This window comes from Serinus canaria, chromosome 3 (genome assembly GCF_022539315.1).
Source record: "Serinus canaria isolate serCan28SL12 chromosome 3, serCan2020, whole genome shotgun sequence".
Classification (NCBI taxonomy): domain Eukaryota; kingdom Metazoa; phylum Chordata; class Aves; order Passeriformes; family Fringillidae; genus Serinus; species Serinus canaria.
The window spans coordinates 55,696,952-55,716,336 of record NC_066316.1 but is presented as its reverse complement, the minus strand read 5'-3'; the positions used below and the strand labels follow the sequence as shown (position 1 = coordinate 55,716,336).

The following is a 19,385-nucleotide window of genomic DNA, read 5'->3' as shown; positions in this document are numbered from 1 at the left end:
AAGAGTGGGCTGCTATGGTTTTTTTTGGTCAGGACACAATATCAGTGGTCTGTGATGTACACTAACTAGCTGCTGGTTTCTGGGATGAAATCTGATATGTTATTTTGATTTAGCAATCTCTATTATTGGGATCCTCTTTTCACAAAAAGCTTTTTTCCTCACCTCCTCTAATAATTACTTGACTTAATTTATTACCAGCTTTTATTTTTACTGCATATAAGTGGAAAGTGTGTTATTTTTGGGGAATATGGGGCTCGGGGTATTTTAGTGTGGTTCACCAAAGCCTAAATGTGATGACCGTGCAGGACCAGTTTGCAAAACCTTGCCCAAATGCCACTGGAATGGAACTGACTCCGAGGGCAGGAAGCAGCAAGGTCATCTTTAGATTCCTTTTGCTCTGTGAAAGCCTGTGTTGGCAGAGTCATGGGGCTCTCTCCATGTTGCAAGTTTGTGTGCAGGGAGGTGTTGGAGGCCCAAGTCAGGTCTGACACGTGGGCATTGCAGGCAGGTGTGAGCAGCAGCACTGCTTCCCTGTGATCCCTGAGACCATGGGCGCTGGGAACAAGCAGGGAACCAGCTCTCTCATTGCTTCTGCCTGCAGCCTTCCTCTGGAACAGGGGCCTTGTGTGACTGAGGATGGAAAGGACCTGTGGGACAGACTCCACACAAGCATGGAAAGATAACTGTCTTTACTGCATCTTCCTTCTCAGTGTTTTCCTGTAGCTTATTTTCTTTGGAGTGCACATATTTTATGAATTTTTTTATTCCTTTTACTAGAAAAAGCTTTTTTGTTTGTTTGTCTGTCTGAGGTATTTTTTGAGTAATTTTAATCTTTCTTAAGATTATAGTAAATGTGTTTGTGAACACATTTATAAATAAAAATGTGTTTGTGAACCTAGGCTTGATGTGAAAAAGAGTGGCTGTTCAGAAAAGATGGAAATTTAATTTACCTGGACTGATAGATTGGTGATGACTGATACTTTTTGGTATTTCTTCATTTTGGTTTTACCTATGAAAGGGTTTTCTTTTGTATCCAACTGGGAAACTAGGATTGCTTTAGTAAGTGTGTAATATTGGAAAACTGCTACACACCTGCAAAAATATGTAATTGCTTTGAAACTTCAATTTCTTTTCTTGCACTGTTTTTTAAAGGGCAAGGTTTTGATTTTTTGTGCTTCTTATTGATATGAAAATAATTCTGGGAACCTTATATTCTATAACATGCATATTTGTATCAGTTTTAAAAAAATTGGTCAAAAATGATGACAGTCTATCAAGTCATCATGATACCTAATGGATTAGTCTATGGCTGTTAAAATTATATTGACAGTTATTAGATTCCTTGCTGGACTACTACAAATGCTTAAAACATTCTTGTGGTTATGTGCACCTAAGAGTATGTATTTTAAAGCAGCCAAAACATGGTTTATTTAAACTTGTACTGGCAGAGGTGGTAAAGCTGCAGACAGATGAGAATGGGGTGGAGAAGATAAGAAACAACAGCTGTGATCAGTACTTAGTAGAGAAAAAAAGGAAGTCAATTAAATGAGGCACTGGGATAAAGCAAATTCAAAGGAAGTTTCAGGACCTTGAGAAGAATAAAATATTAGCTAGGTTTGTTGGGCTGGAAAAGGTAAAAAGTAGTTATATGTACAATGTATGTGTTGCATCCATAATGATTGATTAATGATACTGTATTAATTTTAGTACATTTGAAATTTTTAATCTTTTACATGTTAACATCTAAAATATTCAAGGACTTTTCCCCCTGCCTAGTTTCATAGAATCATGTTGTCAATTGTGACATTCTCCAATTTTCATGTCTCACTAAAAAACCAGAGAGTTTTTATGTCATGTCAGCCCTTCACCCTTTACAATTCTTCACTTTTGCACAAGTTCCAAGCAAAAGGAGAAGGTTATTTAAGCAAATGTTCAAAATTAGTTGATGTATAAGTCTTGGCAAAGAACATTGGGTTTCAAAAATGCAGTTTTCCTGAATGATGCCAGTAGCAGTGTCTGCTAACTTGGTGAAGCCTCATGTTCCTCTAATAACTGATATATTTTCATTGAAAAGCTTTGAATTAATATCATATATATATATATATATATATATATATATATATATATATATATATATATATATAAAGTCTTGAGGGGATGGCTGAGAGCACATGTGAGAGTGTCCAGGTGCCTTTGGCTGGTAGAAAGCAGTTGAGAGGTACTGCAGCAGGAGATGTCAGGGAACTTGGGCTGGTTGAGATATTTCAGCATACCAAAAGAAATCAGAGAGCTGCTGGGGAGTAGAGGTTTGGAGCAGGAAGGTGTGGTTGGTGCCAGATGTCTCGGTTCATCAAAGCATAGCAAGTTTTGCTGCTCTCAAGAAGGGAATAAGGCAAATTAGGTATGTGGGAAGAAATCTGAAAGAGTCTCCTAGGCTCAAAACAAGGATAGGTTTATTTGAGAAAATGTTGAGATTCTGGGGAGATAAAAGCCAGTTTTTTACTGACCAGCAATTAAAGCATGCATGTAAGTGGATAATTGCTACAAGCAGTAGGATTCTTCATGCTTTAGCTTGTCTGGTGCTGTCACACCCAATGGTATTTGTCTCCTGGACAATTTTTAGCACAGACTCTTACTGGAAAGCGTGTTTTGCAAAGAACCGTTTGCCTTCCAGGGGCAGTCCCAGAGTTCACTGGTGGCTCCCTTGGCAGTTTCACATCCTCTCAGCTTCGTGTACCACACCCACAGCAGCTACCCATAACAACCTCTTACCAGGCTCAGTGGATGTGAATTCATTGCCAGTTACAGATCTCTTTGGTTTTCACCTGCACAGCATCCTGCACAGGCTGGCCATGTGCATGTCTAGTACATGTCCAGTAATGTCTGTGTCACTGGAAAAAAAGTTCTTTGGACACAATTTTTAATATGCATGTTTTTTTTAATATGCATGATTTTTGTCGTGCTGAAACAGCTTCTTAATTTTTATGAAAGTCATGAGAAAAGGCACTTTTATATGTAGTATTAGATCTTGACGAGTTGAGGAAAGCTTGCATCTCTAATTGGGCAATAACACTTGAAAACAGCTTGGTTAATAATTTAGGTTTATATAATATAATAATTTAAGTTAATAATTAAACTAATTCATGTGCAATCATAAGTGGTTTTTGACTCAGATTCTCAACCTAACTGTGATATTACAGTTATGCTGAAACCTTTGGACGGGAGCAGGTACACAAAATAGTGCTGTTTTTTTGGTATTTCTTTGTGTTGCTGAAAATTTGGTTAATTTAACAAATATTTGGTTAAATTATCACTTTTTTTTTTTTTTTAAGTTATTGGGCATTAGGTAAAATGCCCAGTAACTTCAGGCAGATTTATAAGAAATTGCCGTGTGTCTTACTAATTCTGCAACTTTCCAACTAGGAGAGAGAGCAGTAGAAAAATTTTTTTTTGAATTTTTATCTATCAGTTGTTTTCAAGCAAGCAAGACTTCTTTTTTTACAACCTGAAGCAGAGGATGAAGCTTGACCTCCCTGAAAGAACTATGCCTGTTTTTCTTTTTATTTCTTTCTGCTGTTGACAGGCCGAGCTCTGACAACAGGCGCCACAGCATCCGGGAGAGGATGTCCAGCAGCAGCGAGAAGGGGAGCCTGGCCATGGAGTCCACCAAGGAGACGCGGTACTGCGCCGTCTGCAACGACTACGCCTCCGGGTACCACTACGGGGTCTGGTCCTGCGAGGGCTGCAAAGCCTTTTTCAAAAGGAGCATTCAAGGTAATAACCTGCTCAAATCACTCACCTTTGCTCTTTACTCTGGAGGGAACTGAAGGTACTTGAGATTCCAGCCTGAGTCCGGGACAATGACATTTACTGGGTTTTCATTAGCAGTTGGGCTCTCCCACATAGTTTTAGCTCTGTACTTGGTGAATGCTTTTAGCAGGTATAAAAGATGTTGTTACTTAGTCCAACAATAATGAGGAAAAGCAAAGCTTTTCTATATCATCCTTGCTTTGGGTATATCTGGCCATGGTGGTAGGAGAAATTTAATTTAAAAATCCATATTGGATCAAGATGATCATTCTTTCGAGCTATACATATCTCTCCTCTTATCCAAGGCATTTTTGAGAATTCTGTGTCAGATGATTAATTCCTGCTGATTGATTTATTAATCTTAATTTAGTGCTCCATTAGCCAGAGGGTTCAGTTCAAATCACAGTTCCTTAAAGATGCTAGATGTCTTCTGAGAGCCGGTATTGAAAAGGAATGTTTCCTTGATGAAATATTATTTGTTTCTGTCAACAAAGCAGGGCTTTGAACTGTACACAGAATGGTTTTGTGCACAGTCTTGTTGTGGTTAAAAAGGCTAATGGAGTAAAGGGCATCTAACAAAAACACTGTTAATTGCTGTGACAGAGATAATTTTTTCCTTAAATGCCTGTCACTTTGTGGGATGGATGCTTTTTTTTTTTTTTTTTTTTTTGCTTTGTTCAACATCTCTTAAAATGAGTAATATTCTGCACAAAATACAGGTACTGTTCAGTATCTAAGATTTAGAGAAGAAAATAAAACACATTTCTTCCTTTCAAAGAGAAAACTGGTAAAGTGCTGTGCTTTATTTAGGTTTCTATAGCTTTTTAAATCTCTAGGTGGTCCATAGGCACAAAAATTTCTGTTGCCTGTTTTACTGAAGGTAACACAGTGTGGAACAGTTTTGTATCATATCACAAGGTATGATTATTGCCTGTTTTATTGCATGACTCGCACTGAGGTGAGTTAAATAGGACTTCCAGCATTCAGCTCAGAATCTTTCCCCCTTCAAAGAAAAAAGTGAAAGAATGATGGAGGGGTAGACATTGATGGAATTATTTGAATGACAAGGATTAGTTAATAGTTACTCATATTTCTATTTGTCAAAACACACTGAAATGATTTTAAAAAGAATGAGTTGTTAGAGCCAGAGGTCAGTAATAAGCAACACTGAAGGGAGAAAGGGTGAAATGTTTTTTTTTTTCTTCACATCAGAGTTAATTTACTTTAACTTGTGATGTCAGGAGAACAGCTCCCTTATTGTGTATTTGTTATTTTTCCTTTTCAGTTCCTCTGACCCAGTCAGACTTATTCTTAGACTTTTGAAATTATGTCCTTGTGCTTGAACTGAACTAAATAACAACAAAGTGGAAATTGAAATAGCCTTAAGCAAAAGGAAGAGTTGTCAAGGAATTGTGCAGCAAAGATCTTCAGTGTTTGGCCATTGCGGTAGAAGAAATGAATCCATTTCATTGAGCTTCTGCTGTCAGCACTTGGTGGTTTTGCCCTGGTCTCCACATGGACAAATGTTGTGTTCCACCAGACTGGATCTGTTTTCTATTTGTGCTACACTAAAGACTAGATAGTAAATTTACTTCTTGCTACATATATATATTTAACGTAATTTTTAAGTAGATAAGCTTTTAAATATTGAAACTTAAGTTTCCAGGATCCCATAAAATGTCTTTCATGATCTATAAGTCATGTTTGCTCTAATTTAAGCTCCTTGCTTCTTACCCTATCCCCTGTGGGCACGAAGAATGCTTATTACAACAGCCTTTTACATAGTTGAAGACTGTTATCATATCTTTTCACAGTCTTCTCTTTTTTAGACTAAACAAACAAATCTCTTTCACTAGAGCATACTTTCTAGACTTCTGATTCCATTTTTTAAGCTCCTCTGTACTTTCTCAAGTTGATCTACCTCTTCTGTGGTTAAGTTAGGGTAAAAAAATGACGTCCACAAGTATAAAGAAAATAATTAAAGAATATGAGTACTTATGAGAGAATTGTGATCATTTGATCACAGAGGGTAAGAAAAGTCTTCTGAACTTTTAAAGTCATAGCTACCCAGTCTTGATGAACAAAGGTAATTTTTGAATTTTCTATTGGATTTGGAGGAGATCTCAATTTCTGCAGTTACATGTTCTCATTGAACATGTGTGCAATTTACAAAAATGAAAGCAATTTTTAGATGGAGAATAGATGCAAAAACATGCATTTACCTTGCAGATGATAATAATTTTAAATATACAGTGATCAGATAGCTAGGAATGAATGCTACTTACATGCAGATATATTTATAGAAGAATATATGGACTAAATATTATTGTATATATTTTTGATTCATTATATATACTTCATTGCATATATGCTCTGCATTCCTAAAATAAATGGGAAAAAATTCCTGTGACTCATATGATCAAACACTGTTGAGGTTCACAGAACTTTTTGTGTGAACAAAAATAACCAAAATGCTTTAAGCAAAGTTTTTTGCTGTTTCAGCAAAGATAACTGTACTACTTTTTTCTTTGCTAACCTGTATTTCTCAATAAATATATAGATGCAGAGATAATAATTTGTGTACTTTTCATCAGAGATTTCATAGGAGAGTTGCTGTAATGAACCTTGATGTTCCTGTTAGACTGTATACAAGCATTCTACATTGCTCTTAATAGAACCACAGGAAAAAGTAAGGACAGACATGAAAAAGCTGTGTGTGGTGATGAATTACCTCTGTTATTCTCAGTGATGTCTGAGGTATCTGCATTTACTGGTGTAACTATATACTGGAATTTTATGGAAACTCACATCTGCATTGAAACTTACTTTAGGTGGCAATGTTCACTTTTATCCAGAGGATCTGGAATGTTCCTGGTAATGTTTTGTGGGTTTGGAATGCTAAGGTGTTTTACTTTGTTGAAAAGTAGTTAAAGCTTAAGAGGTAACCTGAATTAGAAATTGTCTCAGTATGTGCAAGTTTTTGGTTTTGTTTAAACAACAGATGGTTTGCTGAAAACATGAATTGTGTCCTGAAACTGCCTATGGCATTGTATTTTGTTAGTTTATGTCTCAAAAGTGATTTGGGACCTTGTTTCGAGAAACCTCAGTGCAGAGTGTTATTAATGTACAAGTTTTCATGGGGGAGAAAAGTCACAGGACACCAAGGATACCACGTTGCTTGGTGAGAGAAGAGTGCTTCACTCTTCCCCCAGCATGTGGAGCCTTCAGAGTTGTATTTGGTTGAGGGATTTGATTTCAGAAGCATAACAAGGAGCCACACCACAGCACACTGTACTTCTCTCCTAAAATATTTATGAATTTTAAGACCTAGAAGGGCCATTAGATAAATAACTCTCCTCTCTCAATATGAACTTTATATGCTATCCATCTCCAAAGCCCAGTAACTTCATGGAGGTAAATATTTTAGGAGATGCCCAGACTCAGGGTGCCCATGGGCTCAAGCATTTTCTTGGGTCATGATGGCTTATTCTAATGATTTGTCCTCCCATATGCTAAAAATGTACCAAACTAATGTGTATTACTCGAAGTTATGTGTCTTACTTTGGCTTTGACATCACTTTCATGAACCAGTCTTAGTAAATATTACTATCTTTCTCCTGTGGAACATTCTTAAAAATTAGGTCATCGAGTCATCAAATCACCTTGATATCTTAAGTGAAGTAAAATGTTTCAGTCTCCTGCTATATATCTTTCTATCTTCTGAATCCATTATCTTTGCACCTTTGCTCATTCCCCCACACCCATAACAGCCTCTCTAAAATCTGGATGTCAGAATTGGATGATGTATTTCAACATGAGCCTTACAAATGCCATTTACAAATTAAAAATCCCCTTGTGACTCACACATTCTTTCCCCCTTCTGATTCCCTTGTTTTTTGGATGGCCACCAAGCCCTATGAGACAGGAAGGAATTACTCATACCACCTCTGACAAGCATCCAGCAAATGCCTACATATGGGTGCCTGCAAACTCCCAGAGGGAGCACAAGAGATCCAGAACAAATCAGGAGTAAATCCTTACGTTAGAGGGTATCTTGATCCTGGAATTGCTCAAGCATTTTAGAAATCACCAATTCTATTTCCCCTTCATGTGCCTTTCTTATGTTTTTCAGGCGCATCTTCTCTGCTTTTGTTCACAGCTTTTGTTCATAGCTGGGATATTTCACATATAGTCAGCTAAAAATTACTCCACGATGGGAGGCATTACCAGAACAGGTTGGCTTCTGAGAGTGGTTGAATTGCTGAGGAATTCCAGAGGCCGGCCTTTAATGTCTTGATCAGAGATATAATGGTCTCCAAAGTGCAGGAATTCTTGAAGCTGGGAAGTATTTTGCTTGTGTGCCTTGAACCTGGATTTTAATTAGCAGTTATGCCTTCTGACCATCAAGTAGGAGAGTTTTGGCAGTAGACTTTGAGTGTTATCAATTGTTTTTATTTGACAGTGATAGAGCTGTACTTTGTTGAAAGTATGTAATGTTGAGAGGGGTGGCAATGTATACATATTTTCATGTTTGAGAGAATTTTATTGGTGAAACATGCTAATAAGTGAGTATTTAGGTAATGGTGAAGTGCAGCAAATGCAATAGTGCCAATTTGGGAGGTTTCTGAGATCTTCCCTTTAATTTTCCATTCTTGTCTTCTGTTTTGATGGTATTTTTGTAATCTGTTTTATAACAGCTCAGATCCTGCAGCCAAGAAGGCAGAAACTCCCTAATAAGACTGCTTGTACGCTGGTACTACGAGCTGTCAGCCAAACTAGAGAACAGGAACCTCAGTGAGATTAGCAGAGTTAATCACAGCCAATCCACAGGGAGCTGCAGATGGGCATCTGGCCTCAGGGTGGAAAACACATGGTTCCAGTTGGGGATGGCTGTTGGAAGTTTGAAGGCTGGAAAAGCTGGATTTGGAAAGTCTATCTGGATTTAGCTGTCATTGAGACTGCTCTAAGTGCTGGTGGTCAGCCAGGTTCTTCTGAAACTTCTTTTGATTTACTTTTGTGCATTTAGTAGTTTCCCCCCAGTGTTCCTTGAGGTAAACACGTGCTCTGATTGCATTTTTTGGCTCTGATTGCATTCTCTAACATGCATTTTTGATTTCAGCTATGCAATTTATGGTGATCTCGTTTCAGAAATTTGAGTGCTATTGAAAGGCAAGAGTCAGTACCTCTTTTTCTAGTAAGAAAATTTTGAATGTGGTGTTTTTCTAGCAAATTTTAGGTGCTGCATTCACATGGATGTGATAGTGGCTTAAGATGTTTGTATCCAGGATACTTCCTTGTTTTCCAAGGCCTAAGCAAATCATAGGGCTGCAGTGGACCCTGAGCTCTTGTTCATCTTTCTGCCCTGTGGTAGGATCAACTTCTACCAATTCCTTATATATGTTTCTTGATCTGCTTCTTAAAACCTGTAGCTTGATCCAATGTTTTATTCACCTTATCTTTGAAGGCTACTGGGAAATTAGAATCTTCCTGCCTGCAGGTTAAGGTCATCACTTATTTTCCTGAGAATCATGCCACAAAAAAAGGTGTTCTCTTTCTTTCTGCAACAACCTTTAAATCATGGAAGCTTGCTATCACACTTGAAAAAAAATTATTCTGTATTACCTAACCTGAGGAAACAAGGTTTATTCAACATTTTCTCATAGGTCTTGTTTTCTTGACTTCTAATCTTCTAGTTGTTCTGCTTTGGAGGTTCTCCACTTTGTACTGTTTTCTTTTTTTCTTGAAGCATAATTTCCTTCAATATGGTGTTCCACAAGTACTGAACAGAGTAATATGATTATCTTACAAACCCATCCATCACATGGTATCCATCACTCTGTAATGTTTGCCTTATTTACAAAAACATGATACTCTTCAATCGTAATAATGTGTGATGCAGAATAAACCCAGGCATACTTTTCTGCAGAAGAAAAAATTTCTTTTCCTCATTGTTTTGAGCATATGATTACTCCTATTTTAATGCAGAGATTTCCACCACTCCTTTGTACTTTGTGCTTTTGTGCTGTTGTTTTCCCTTGTGCTACCTCCAGTTTGCCAAGGTAATTTGGAATTCTTATTCTGTACTCTCCTGCCATTTTATTTCAGTCTGGCTAGCAGAGTAGTCTGGCCTTTCCTCTGTTCTTCTAACACATAAAAATGTCATCTACAAATGAATAACAATTAATAAAAGAAATAATCCAGATCACTATCCATTTGTGAGGAACACATATAACTGGATTCTGGACAGACACTATGGAGCCTTATTCAGTATCAGCTTCCATTTTAGCAGCGAACTCTGACAGTTCTTCTCTGAGACTGATTTTCTGAAATCATCTGAACTATATATTCCTAGCTGACATATGTTGTGTCAATGTAGGCAATATTGAAAACATTTGTGAAGTTGTGCAACACACACTGCCAGAGAGTAGAGAACTGACTCTTATCTGATTTTATAAATGGTCATTTGTTTTTCGTCTGCCAAATCCAGAGCTCTTCCCGCTTCCTAGATAGAATTCCTGGCTTTTAGAAGATGTTCTTAATGTCCCCTCTATTATCACCTTTAATGTTGTTTTACTTCCTCTGGAATACGACTGTTGTGCAATACCAAGCAACAACAACAAAAATTTAAACATTATTACATGTTTAATAAACATTATTACAAGTGTTTAGTGAATATTTTATGTGAAAACTCACATTACTTCTAGCTCAGGGCTGAGACTTTCAGCAATTCATAATATTCACATGAGAAAAAAAAGCACTTTCCATTTAGAAACTACAAGAGAACATGCAATTTTTTGTCTTGCAGGAAAGTGCTAAAGTGTTCCACTTGCTTTTAGAGAGTGTGACAGATAACACAGCTATTCCCACTCTAAAATGTGGCTGGAGATATGCAGGACAAGAAGCTAGGATACCTTGGTTGTTTACCCTTCTGATGATAAAATGGGTGACTCTTCATGAGCATGGCTCATGTTAGGGTATGAGGGAGCAAATCAAGGATCACAGATAGGTTGTGCTTTGCAGGAGGAAGTGGTACACAGGCAGAAAACTAAAACTGTCTTTTTTTTTTTTTTTTTTTTTTTTTGGTCAAAGTACTGGTGTCAAAGAGTAGTGTAATAATTTAGCAAGGCAGCTGTTGCCTGTACTGAGGTTTTAGTTTTACAGACTTCAGTGAAGAAAACTCAGTTCAAAAAAGTGCAATACAGGTCCTTGAAAAAATTATGACAGCAGGAACCATTCAGGTACTGAAGATCCAAACCTGATGTTATACCTGGAATAAAAATAGAAACTTACATTATTCTTTTTTCTATAACATTTGATAGTATTTTGAGTCCACAAGAGTAATTTGCAATTTTTTAAACTTCTTAGGCTCTTTATAATAGTTGTGGGAGTTTCCTTTAGTAGAATTCTACCTCTTCCCATTCTGGCTCAAATAAAATGGGAAGCTAAAAATACAAGAGTTTCATTCAAAGTCTATGGGAATAAGATGGCCATGACATGCCTATAACTCTCTCTGAAAATGCTTTCTGTCTCTGGAGAGATCATATTGAGATGGTTGTGAGTAATACATTGTGGGAGTTTTTCCCTTTAACACAGCTGTTGTTTTAATCATGTGCCAAGGACTTAAAACAATTGTCATTTATCAGCTAGGGAAACAGAAACTTGATGTCATGCTCCTTGCCAGATTTTGTAAGATTGGATCAGTATTTTTGTCTATTTTTATTTGTCATGAGGAAAAAATATCCTTTCTGTTTTGTTACCTTGTCTAAAATTAGAAAAATTGGATCAGGGTAAAAGTAAACTTTGCACATGGTATCACAATCCTGAAATAGTAGATGAAACACCAAAATAAATTTTAAGATAAGGCCAGTAATAAAAACTTCAAAATTATTTGCTTGAATAGAAAATATAATTTAATATTTATAGATTTATAAATTTAAATAGTGGCTTTTAAAATATATATCACTCTTGCTCAGTATATGCATTATTATACTGGTGAGATGGCAGCAGGCTCGGTACCCTCATGCGGTGGCCATTCTCCTTCCTTCTTCATTTTTCCTGTTACTATAAGGAAAGGTTTAAGAAGAGCTCAGAATCAGTCATTTGGCTGGAATTACCTGCTGATGTGAGCAGGAACAGTTGTACCTAAGTGAGATGAAGAAGATTCCACTAGAAGACAAACACAGCCTGTGAGCTCCATGACATGGCTGAAGGACATAACATGGAGTGTACAAATTTTAACCTCTCCTCCTTTCTCATTCATCTGTGGTTCTGTGGTTGATGTGTGTCAATGCTCTCAGGCACGTGGTGCCGTTGTTGGGACTGTGCTGTGCAGGGCCAGGAGCTGGACTTGATGATCCTTGCAGGTCCCTGCTAACACTCAGGTTATTTCATAATCTTTCCTTCTGAGGTATGCAGAAAAAGAGGACTTCCTCACTGGATGCAAATGATATTTTACAGCCTTCTAGACTCTTTCCTTACTGTCATGTTACTAATGTTTTGCTTGTTTAAAACCAGAAAGAAGATTAATCTTCTCAGCAGTGCTTAGTTGCTAAGAGAACACAAATTCCAAATCCAAAGACCTTTTCTGAGAGTAATTAAGCTGTGAATTTGAGTATCTGTGCTTATAAAGGATTTAGACATAACCTTCTGTTCTTCTCTAAAGCTGTTAGGAATAAGTGTGATTTTAAAACCAATAAGTGCAGTTTTATTGGGGCACTTTAACTTCAAATTGGTGTTACTTTTTATTTTACATTCAACATTTGTTTTCACTGGGTAAGCCTATGTAATGTCCAAGTGCTTTTTTTTTTTTTCTTTTTAATGTAATTTTTTCCCAAGGTTTTGCTTTTAATTTTCAGTCTTGTTTGGCACCTTAAGGTGTGGATAAAATCTACAATTTAGCTTTTCTTTCCTTCCTTTCATCCCAGCTGTCATGTATCAAAATTTTGCTAATTTCACTGTCAGATCATAGAGGGATCTGGTGCTTCCAGAGGTAATGGCTAAGCTGGTAGCTGCCTTACTCAGATAGGTAAAGAATAGTTTAATAAATATGTGTCACGAGGATTGAAAATAAAAGAATAATTAAAGGAAAAGCACATAGCAGTAAGAGGATAATAATTATTACTGTCTTTGTTCAAGGTGCACGATGAGTCAATTCAACTACATCAGTTTAGACATCCTTTTCCTCTTCCCCTCCACTGCTGGTCATTATCATGCAGAGTGTCAAAGGGTCTGATTTTGGGGCACCATTTTGGAGAGACCTTAGCATTTCCTGAAGTGCTATAATTACTTAATTTTATATACTTAATTTTATTTTTACTGTTTTAATAAGTGCAATTAATGAGTTTTTATAAGAAAAATAGACCATCTCTCCCTAAGCGCTTCTAAAATGTCCCTTAGACTCTTCCATAGTAGCTCATGGCAATGAAAGTTATACATATGGGGGATTAAAACTAGGGGATCCACCCTATTAAATTCACTGCCTTTAATTTTGTGCAGGTTATCTGATCATTCATTTTTTAAAAGCCTCAGTAAGATCACAGAGCCCAAGTGATGTATGCTTCCCTCTACAAGCATCAGTGATCACTGAAGGCATTTCTTCCTCTTGGTATTCCTGTGATACCAACTCTCAAATAGCTTCATTACCCTCTCTTCTAGCATGTACCATGCTTTGGATACCATGAAAACAAGTGGCAGGGCAACTGGGAACCTGTGGATGTGTCCCATTTTCATGATGACAATTCCTACCAGTGAGAAATCCCTCCTAGTAGGTCATATTGGTTGGAATCAACTTTGCAGAGAGATGAGCTTTAAGCATTAGATAAAAGGTAGAATAATTAAAAGACAATTTACTTACATCAAGGTTATTTAGTTCTATACTATTTCGCTTTAAAGTAAAACTTGTTTTTGCATATTACCTATTCCTTAATTGTGTTTTCCTGCCTTTTTCTCTTCCATGGTACCTCAAGCTAGACTGCCCTAGTCTGTCTATGCCTTGCAAAGGAAACTTCTTTTTTCAGTTCCAGAACCTCCATACTTGAAAGCAGATGGTATTGTGGAGAAGCAGGAAAGGTTCCTGCCTTTCTTCTTCCCTTTTTTTCTTTCTTCTTTCCTGATTAAATTGATAAGGCTTTTTACTGTATTCTCAAACTATCAAACATTTTATTCTGGTTGCTTACATGTTTTCCCATCTCTTGAAGTCATGTTGACTAAAATAAACCAAAAAATTATGATAAATATTAAACACATTATTTTTTCCCTGGATTTACAGGAAATCTGAAAGGCTAAACAATGATACTTGCAATCTAAAGAAGTATGCCCATCACACACAGATCTTTCTGTGTTTAGTAGCCAGATTTTACATTCTTTATTTCGTGAAGTCAATCAAGCACTTTTAGTGAACAGTGTATTGTCTAAGGTGCAGATCATGTGCATGAAAACAGACTAATTATACTTACATTTAAATGGTAAATTCATGATAAAACTCTTCAAAAGGAAAAGTATTATTATATGAATGTAGGAACCATAGCTCTATTACAAATAGGATTATTTTATGTACTATTCTACGAGCCAAGAGTTTATTTCCAAACTTGTGGTTTGCACAAGTAAATGCAGATTCATAGCCAAGGAGAAGGTTATCACCCACATAAGCATAGCAAAAATAGGATGGCTGCCCTGATGATATTGATTACACCTGATTTTTGGTTTTGGCATGCAGTCACTTCTGTCACTTTTTTTTTTAACCTTTCAACACTATGAAAATCAGCCAATCCAGCAAAGGTGGTTAGCATGATTTCAGCTTTGACCTAAGTGGGGTTTATCTGCTCATTTTAGAGAGATCTAAATGATGTTCTGAATTATTTGCTGATTCCAAAGCCTGCACTCATTCACCACGTGAATTTAACTTTTAACTTCACCAAAAAGAAGATTAGCTATTCCTTCAACATACTTCTTTGTTTTTAAAAAGAGTAATTAAAATTTTCCATCTTTATCTCATGGTATTTCTAAAGTTGCCTAATGGACAAGGCAGGTGATTGAAGTCAGGTTCTACACTTGTTCACTGCTGTTTAGTGTGATTCAATGTAAAGGGCATTTTCTTAAAATTATGGCTTTTTTTTTTTTTTCTGCTCCTTTTCTCTGCAGATATTGCTTATGCGGTTGAGGGTCTTTTCTTTCTGACTTGATTTTTTTATTTCCTTACATGTGAAAGGTTTTGAACCAGATATAGAACAGTCTGTATCCTACTAGAGGAACTGAAAATTAAAGCATTCTCTCATGCTGGGTTGAGATGGTGATTCTGTTGTACCTGTTTACCACAGTGCTGGAGCAAAGCATATGGATACAGACTTTTCCAGTATTATTTTGTTCTATCCAGTAGACCTAAAAAATAATAGTTCTGTCTATTTGAGACAGGGCATAGTCAGCTGTTCCCCTTTTAACAAGTTTAGAGGCTGGCTACTTATTTTGATGAGTTCCCAGTTATGCAGCATTAGAGAGCAGATGCTCCTGGTGTAATCTGATAGTAATTTTTACTCTATTTTCTAATTTGTAGTCAAGGATAGATGATTTGATGAGACCAAGGCCTCTGGGAAACCTCCACCCTACTTTACCTCAAGCTGATCCCTTGACCTCAAAGAAAGAACAAACAGTTCTGCAGTAACATTTTTTTTCATGTGTGTGCTGTACCTTAGTTATGTTCAGATGAATACAGAGCACCAATGAAATCGTTTTGAAGAGGCTTTTTCATCCCTGCTAACCTTCATCAATGGTTGGCAAATAATTTTATAGCAGATTTAAGCACACTATTTTAAAGAGCAAGTTGGAATAGATACTGCTTTTTGGCAGTAACAAATAATGCTAAAGAGAGTAAGAAATGAGGAAGAGGAGCTCTGAAGGAGAAGATAGCAGTAACAATCTTGGTTTGAGCATGTGGTAATTTTAGAATTCATCATGTCAGAAAGTTTTTGCACAAAGCAGTAGACATGCAGCTGACTGATTTATCCCTGAGGTACAATTAATTATTTGAAGATTTTTGCTTCTGTTCTATGTTGTTTGTTTCTTTACTGGAACTGACTGTCATAGATAAAATCTTTTGTGCATAGGCCTTTTTAATTTCGTAAACCTCATTTTGTGCAGTCTGTTGGTTAAACATCAGCACAGGCACACAAAACCAGATGGTGTTGTATTTCTCAGCCTGAGAGCAAGGAAGTCAAGGCACTTGTTCATATTAATAGATCCTCTTTTGTGGTTGCTTTAATTGTTCACTATTTTAATTAGACTACAGAAGTTTTAATTTAAAGAATTTGCTAATAAATGTGTGGCATAGAGATGTTAGTTTCAAAATCTGTATCAACAGCTATTACAAGAGGTTATGAGGGTAACCGTACTTTTTTTCCCATCATGTTATTGTAATTTTTGTTTGTGTATAACTGTGTCCTTACTTTCCCTCTGGATTTACAGGGCACAATGACTACATGTGTCCTGCTACTAACCAGTGCACCATTGACAAGAACAGAAGGAAGAGCTGCCAGGCCTGCAGACTGAGAAAATGCTACGAAGTGGGAATGATGAAAGGTGGTATGTACATAGCCATCATCAAATCTTCAGCATTGCTGTCTGCCTTCCTGCCTCTTGACTTCGTTGGGCAGCTGATATGGTTTCTAACTAAAGGAGGAAGCTACTGATTTTATTGATTTGGAGTCTATTAAATCAAAATGATTTCATTAAAATAAAAAATGAAAAGCTCCTGAATATCACGTTATCTTGTCCAAATTTGCATGAAAAATAAGAGGACCATTGATTTCAACAGAATTAGAATTCCTCTGTTATTATTTTTAACTCAGCGTGGTTTTGGCTCCTCATGGTAGGCTTCAGATCCTGATGAATGAAATTTAACCCAAGATTTTTCAGTATTTTGCAGTTCAGTGGGAAGAGCATTGGTAATCTCAAATCAGTCCATATTAGTTAAATAAACTTCTGGATATGTAATTTTTGTTCTGTGAATCCTGGAAGGGAAAGTTAATTTCTCTCTTCTGGTACCGTACACGTATTTTAGATGTGAATTAATTTAACCCAACAATATTAAAAGCTTTCTCATTTTATAAGGACTGTAATAAATGCCACTTTCCTAGAAGATTTGTAATAATGATGGCTTGTTGTAGCCTGCTAAAAATTTCACATTGCTTTTATTAATGAAGAGTAATCAGTAGCTGTATGGAAACCTGTATCTTAGCAAACTAGTAAGTGCACAGGGCAGAAGGGATCAGATCCCATGTATTTTGTGTGTAAAGAGCTAGTTAGATTACAGACTCTTTGGCCCACCTAATGCTTACTTATGCCACAGAAAGTCTGGTGCAAGAGAGAAGAGGAGCTCATCATGTTTGTCCTTTCCTCAACAAATCATTTATAAGTCCAGCAAAGGTAGGCAAAGTCTGAGAATCTTAGGAGAAAAAGGGAAAGAGTAAAGGAAAAATGATCAGTTGTTGTTGTTGCACTTGAGATTGGGTCTGCATTTTTCTCAACTCAAGGGTTAGGAAAGAGCTGAGACTGATTTTATTAATCTCAATTTTGGGATGCAAGCAGGAGGAAGATGTAAAATCTGCTTTTGCTTCTAGAAGTTAAGACAATGGTTGATTTTTTTCATGAGATTTTTTGTATTGATCTGAACATCCTGTTTTATATGGCTAGAACTTTTCAAAGGGATTCAGTTAATATCACAGGTGTGATCCAGAATAAATAGACGTTCAAGAAAGGCACACTAAAAGGAGAGAATCCACAGATGAATATGCCATGCAGATTTAGCTTTGATCTTTGTACACATGGCAGATCATAGATAGGATTTATAATTATGCTTTATGTTGATGACATTGCATTTTTCAATTGGCAAATTAACATCCAATTACACTTATGTGCATTTAATTAATGATCCCCTCTACCAGCATTACGTTTTTCATATCTCTTCTTTAGGATGCAGCTTCTAAAAGGTTTTGACTATTCTATATATAATTGTTTTACTCTCATAAAGACTGTAAAGATTTCTCAACCAGCATTTTGTTAGATTAAAGTAGCCCAAAAGGAATACTGCTATTCTGTCCAAATTTTCTTTCAAATATAAATGTTCTGCAATCGTTATTTCACACAGTGGTTCTCACTTGAGAAAAGTCATCTGGATTTCATCCTTTCCTTTCCTTTTACAGATTTTTATAGTCACTACAGGAACTGGCAGTTCAAAAATCGTCAGTGTTGTGGTGTTTTGTTTGTCAGTGTTTATTGTTTTGTTGTTGTTTTCTTCTTTTAAGAAACGAAACTCACAGTTTATAAACAAGGAGATCAGGATCAGCATAAATTGTATCTGCTCTTATAGCACTACTAATAATGCATGAAGTTCATCACTGGTTCATAGACAAGAGTTTGAAAATATTTATTTTATGAAGTCTTGGAAAAAAATCTTGAGATCCCTCAGTTACAAGTAATAAATCTGTCATGCCTGCAGATGACTTCAAGGAAGATAAAGTTAATGTACATGAAGTAAAACACTAAAACTTTTTCTGGAGTTGTCATTGATCCCCTATTGGCCACATGAATGTGTGGGGAAGTAAAACCTTTCTAAATTCTTCTAAATCTAAACCTAAACTCTAAACTCTAAACTCTTCTAAATCTAGACCTTTATAATTGTCACATTTCTCTCAGATGAAGATAAAGGTTAAGTAAATATTCTTGTTATGCCATCTGGCTTAACTTTTAAGTGACAATGTTTAAATATTTTTAATTTTTAATTTTTTTTTTCTGAGAGCTGTGAAGATTTTCTCTTTTAATAGACATAACAGAACTTTTTCCCAACATACTAAAATAATGTAGCTCTGTGATTTGCTCAAGATTCACAGTGTTCTCCAATAATTCCTAGTTCTTGTGGTTGGATCTTTTAATTAAATAATCACCTCATGTTCATGTTGAAGGATTTGCCTTGTTTTAAGGCATTAATTCTGTCATATGCTTGAATATTCGTTTGCATCTTATCTCACTTTTATCTCTGTCTCCATAATTTGCTGATAATGATGCAACTTTTAGATACAGTGGTAAACACATGTAATCTTTCTTTCCCCCAAATTTAATCCCAGTTTTTATTCTACACTAAATTAGCTGGGGTTTCTCAATAAATTTTAAAAGTTGCCAACTTGTGACTTTTATCTGCCATTTAGGTGATATGAGTAATAACTGATATTAAATATGGACTTTCAGTAAATATTGTGGAAGATAGACAAAATCTTGATTAAATGTCTCTGGTTAATTCTAAACATATGATATAGAATATGGCTGCTGAGGTTTTCTTCACAGAAGATCGCCTAATGCAGAATGAAGATGTTCATACATATTATTTTTAGTAGAGTGGACACGACTGAAATATGTTTTAGAGGCTTCATGCAGAAAAAAATGCGGGCTTCAAGTGGCCCTTGAACTGTGTGGTAGGAGCACTTACTGATGAGTTCCTCTTAGGAGTTCCCGTGGAAATTTTATTGATTTTTTTTCTTCCCCGTTCTTGGGTCTTTTAAAATCTTCTTTCAGTACTGAAGAGTTATTTT

General features: G+C 36.3%; 1 protein-coding gene across 1 annotated transcript in view; it reads left to right on the top strand.

Moving 5' to 3' along the window:
* The window catches only part of ESR1 (estrogen receptor 1), a 161,203-nt gene that overhangs the window by 81,564 nt on the left and 60,254 nt on the right, over positions 1–19,385 (top strand). Inside the window, 2 exon segments of the mRNA XM_018919943.3 lie at positions 3,584–3,774; positions 16,267–16,383. Coding sequence (XP_018775488.2) covers positions 3,584–3,774; positions 16,267–16,383 — 308 coding nt within the window.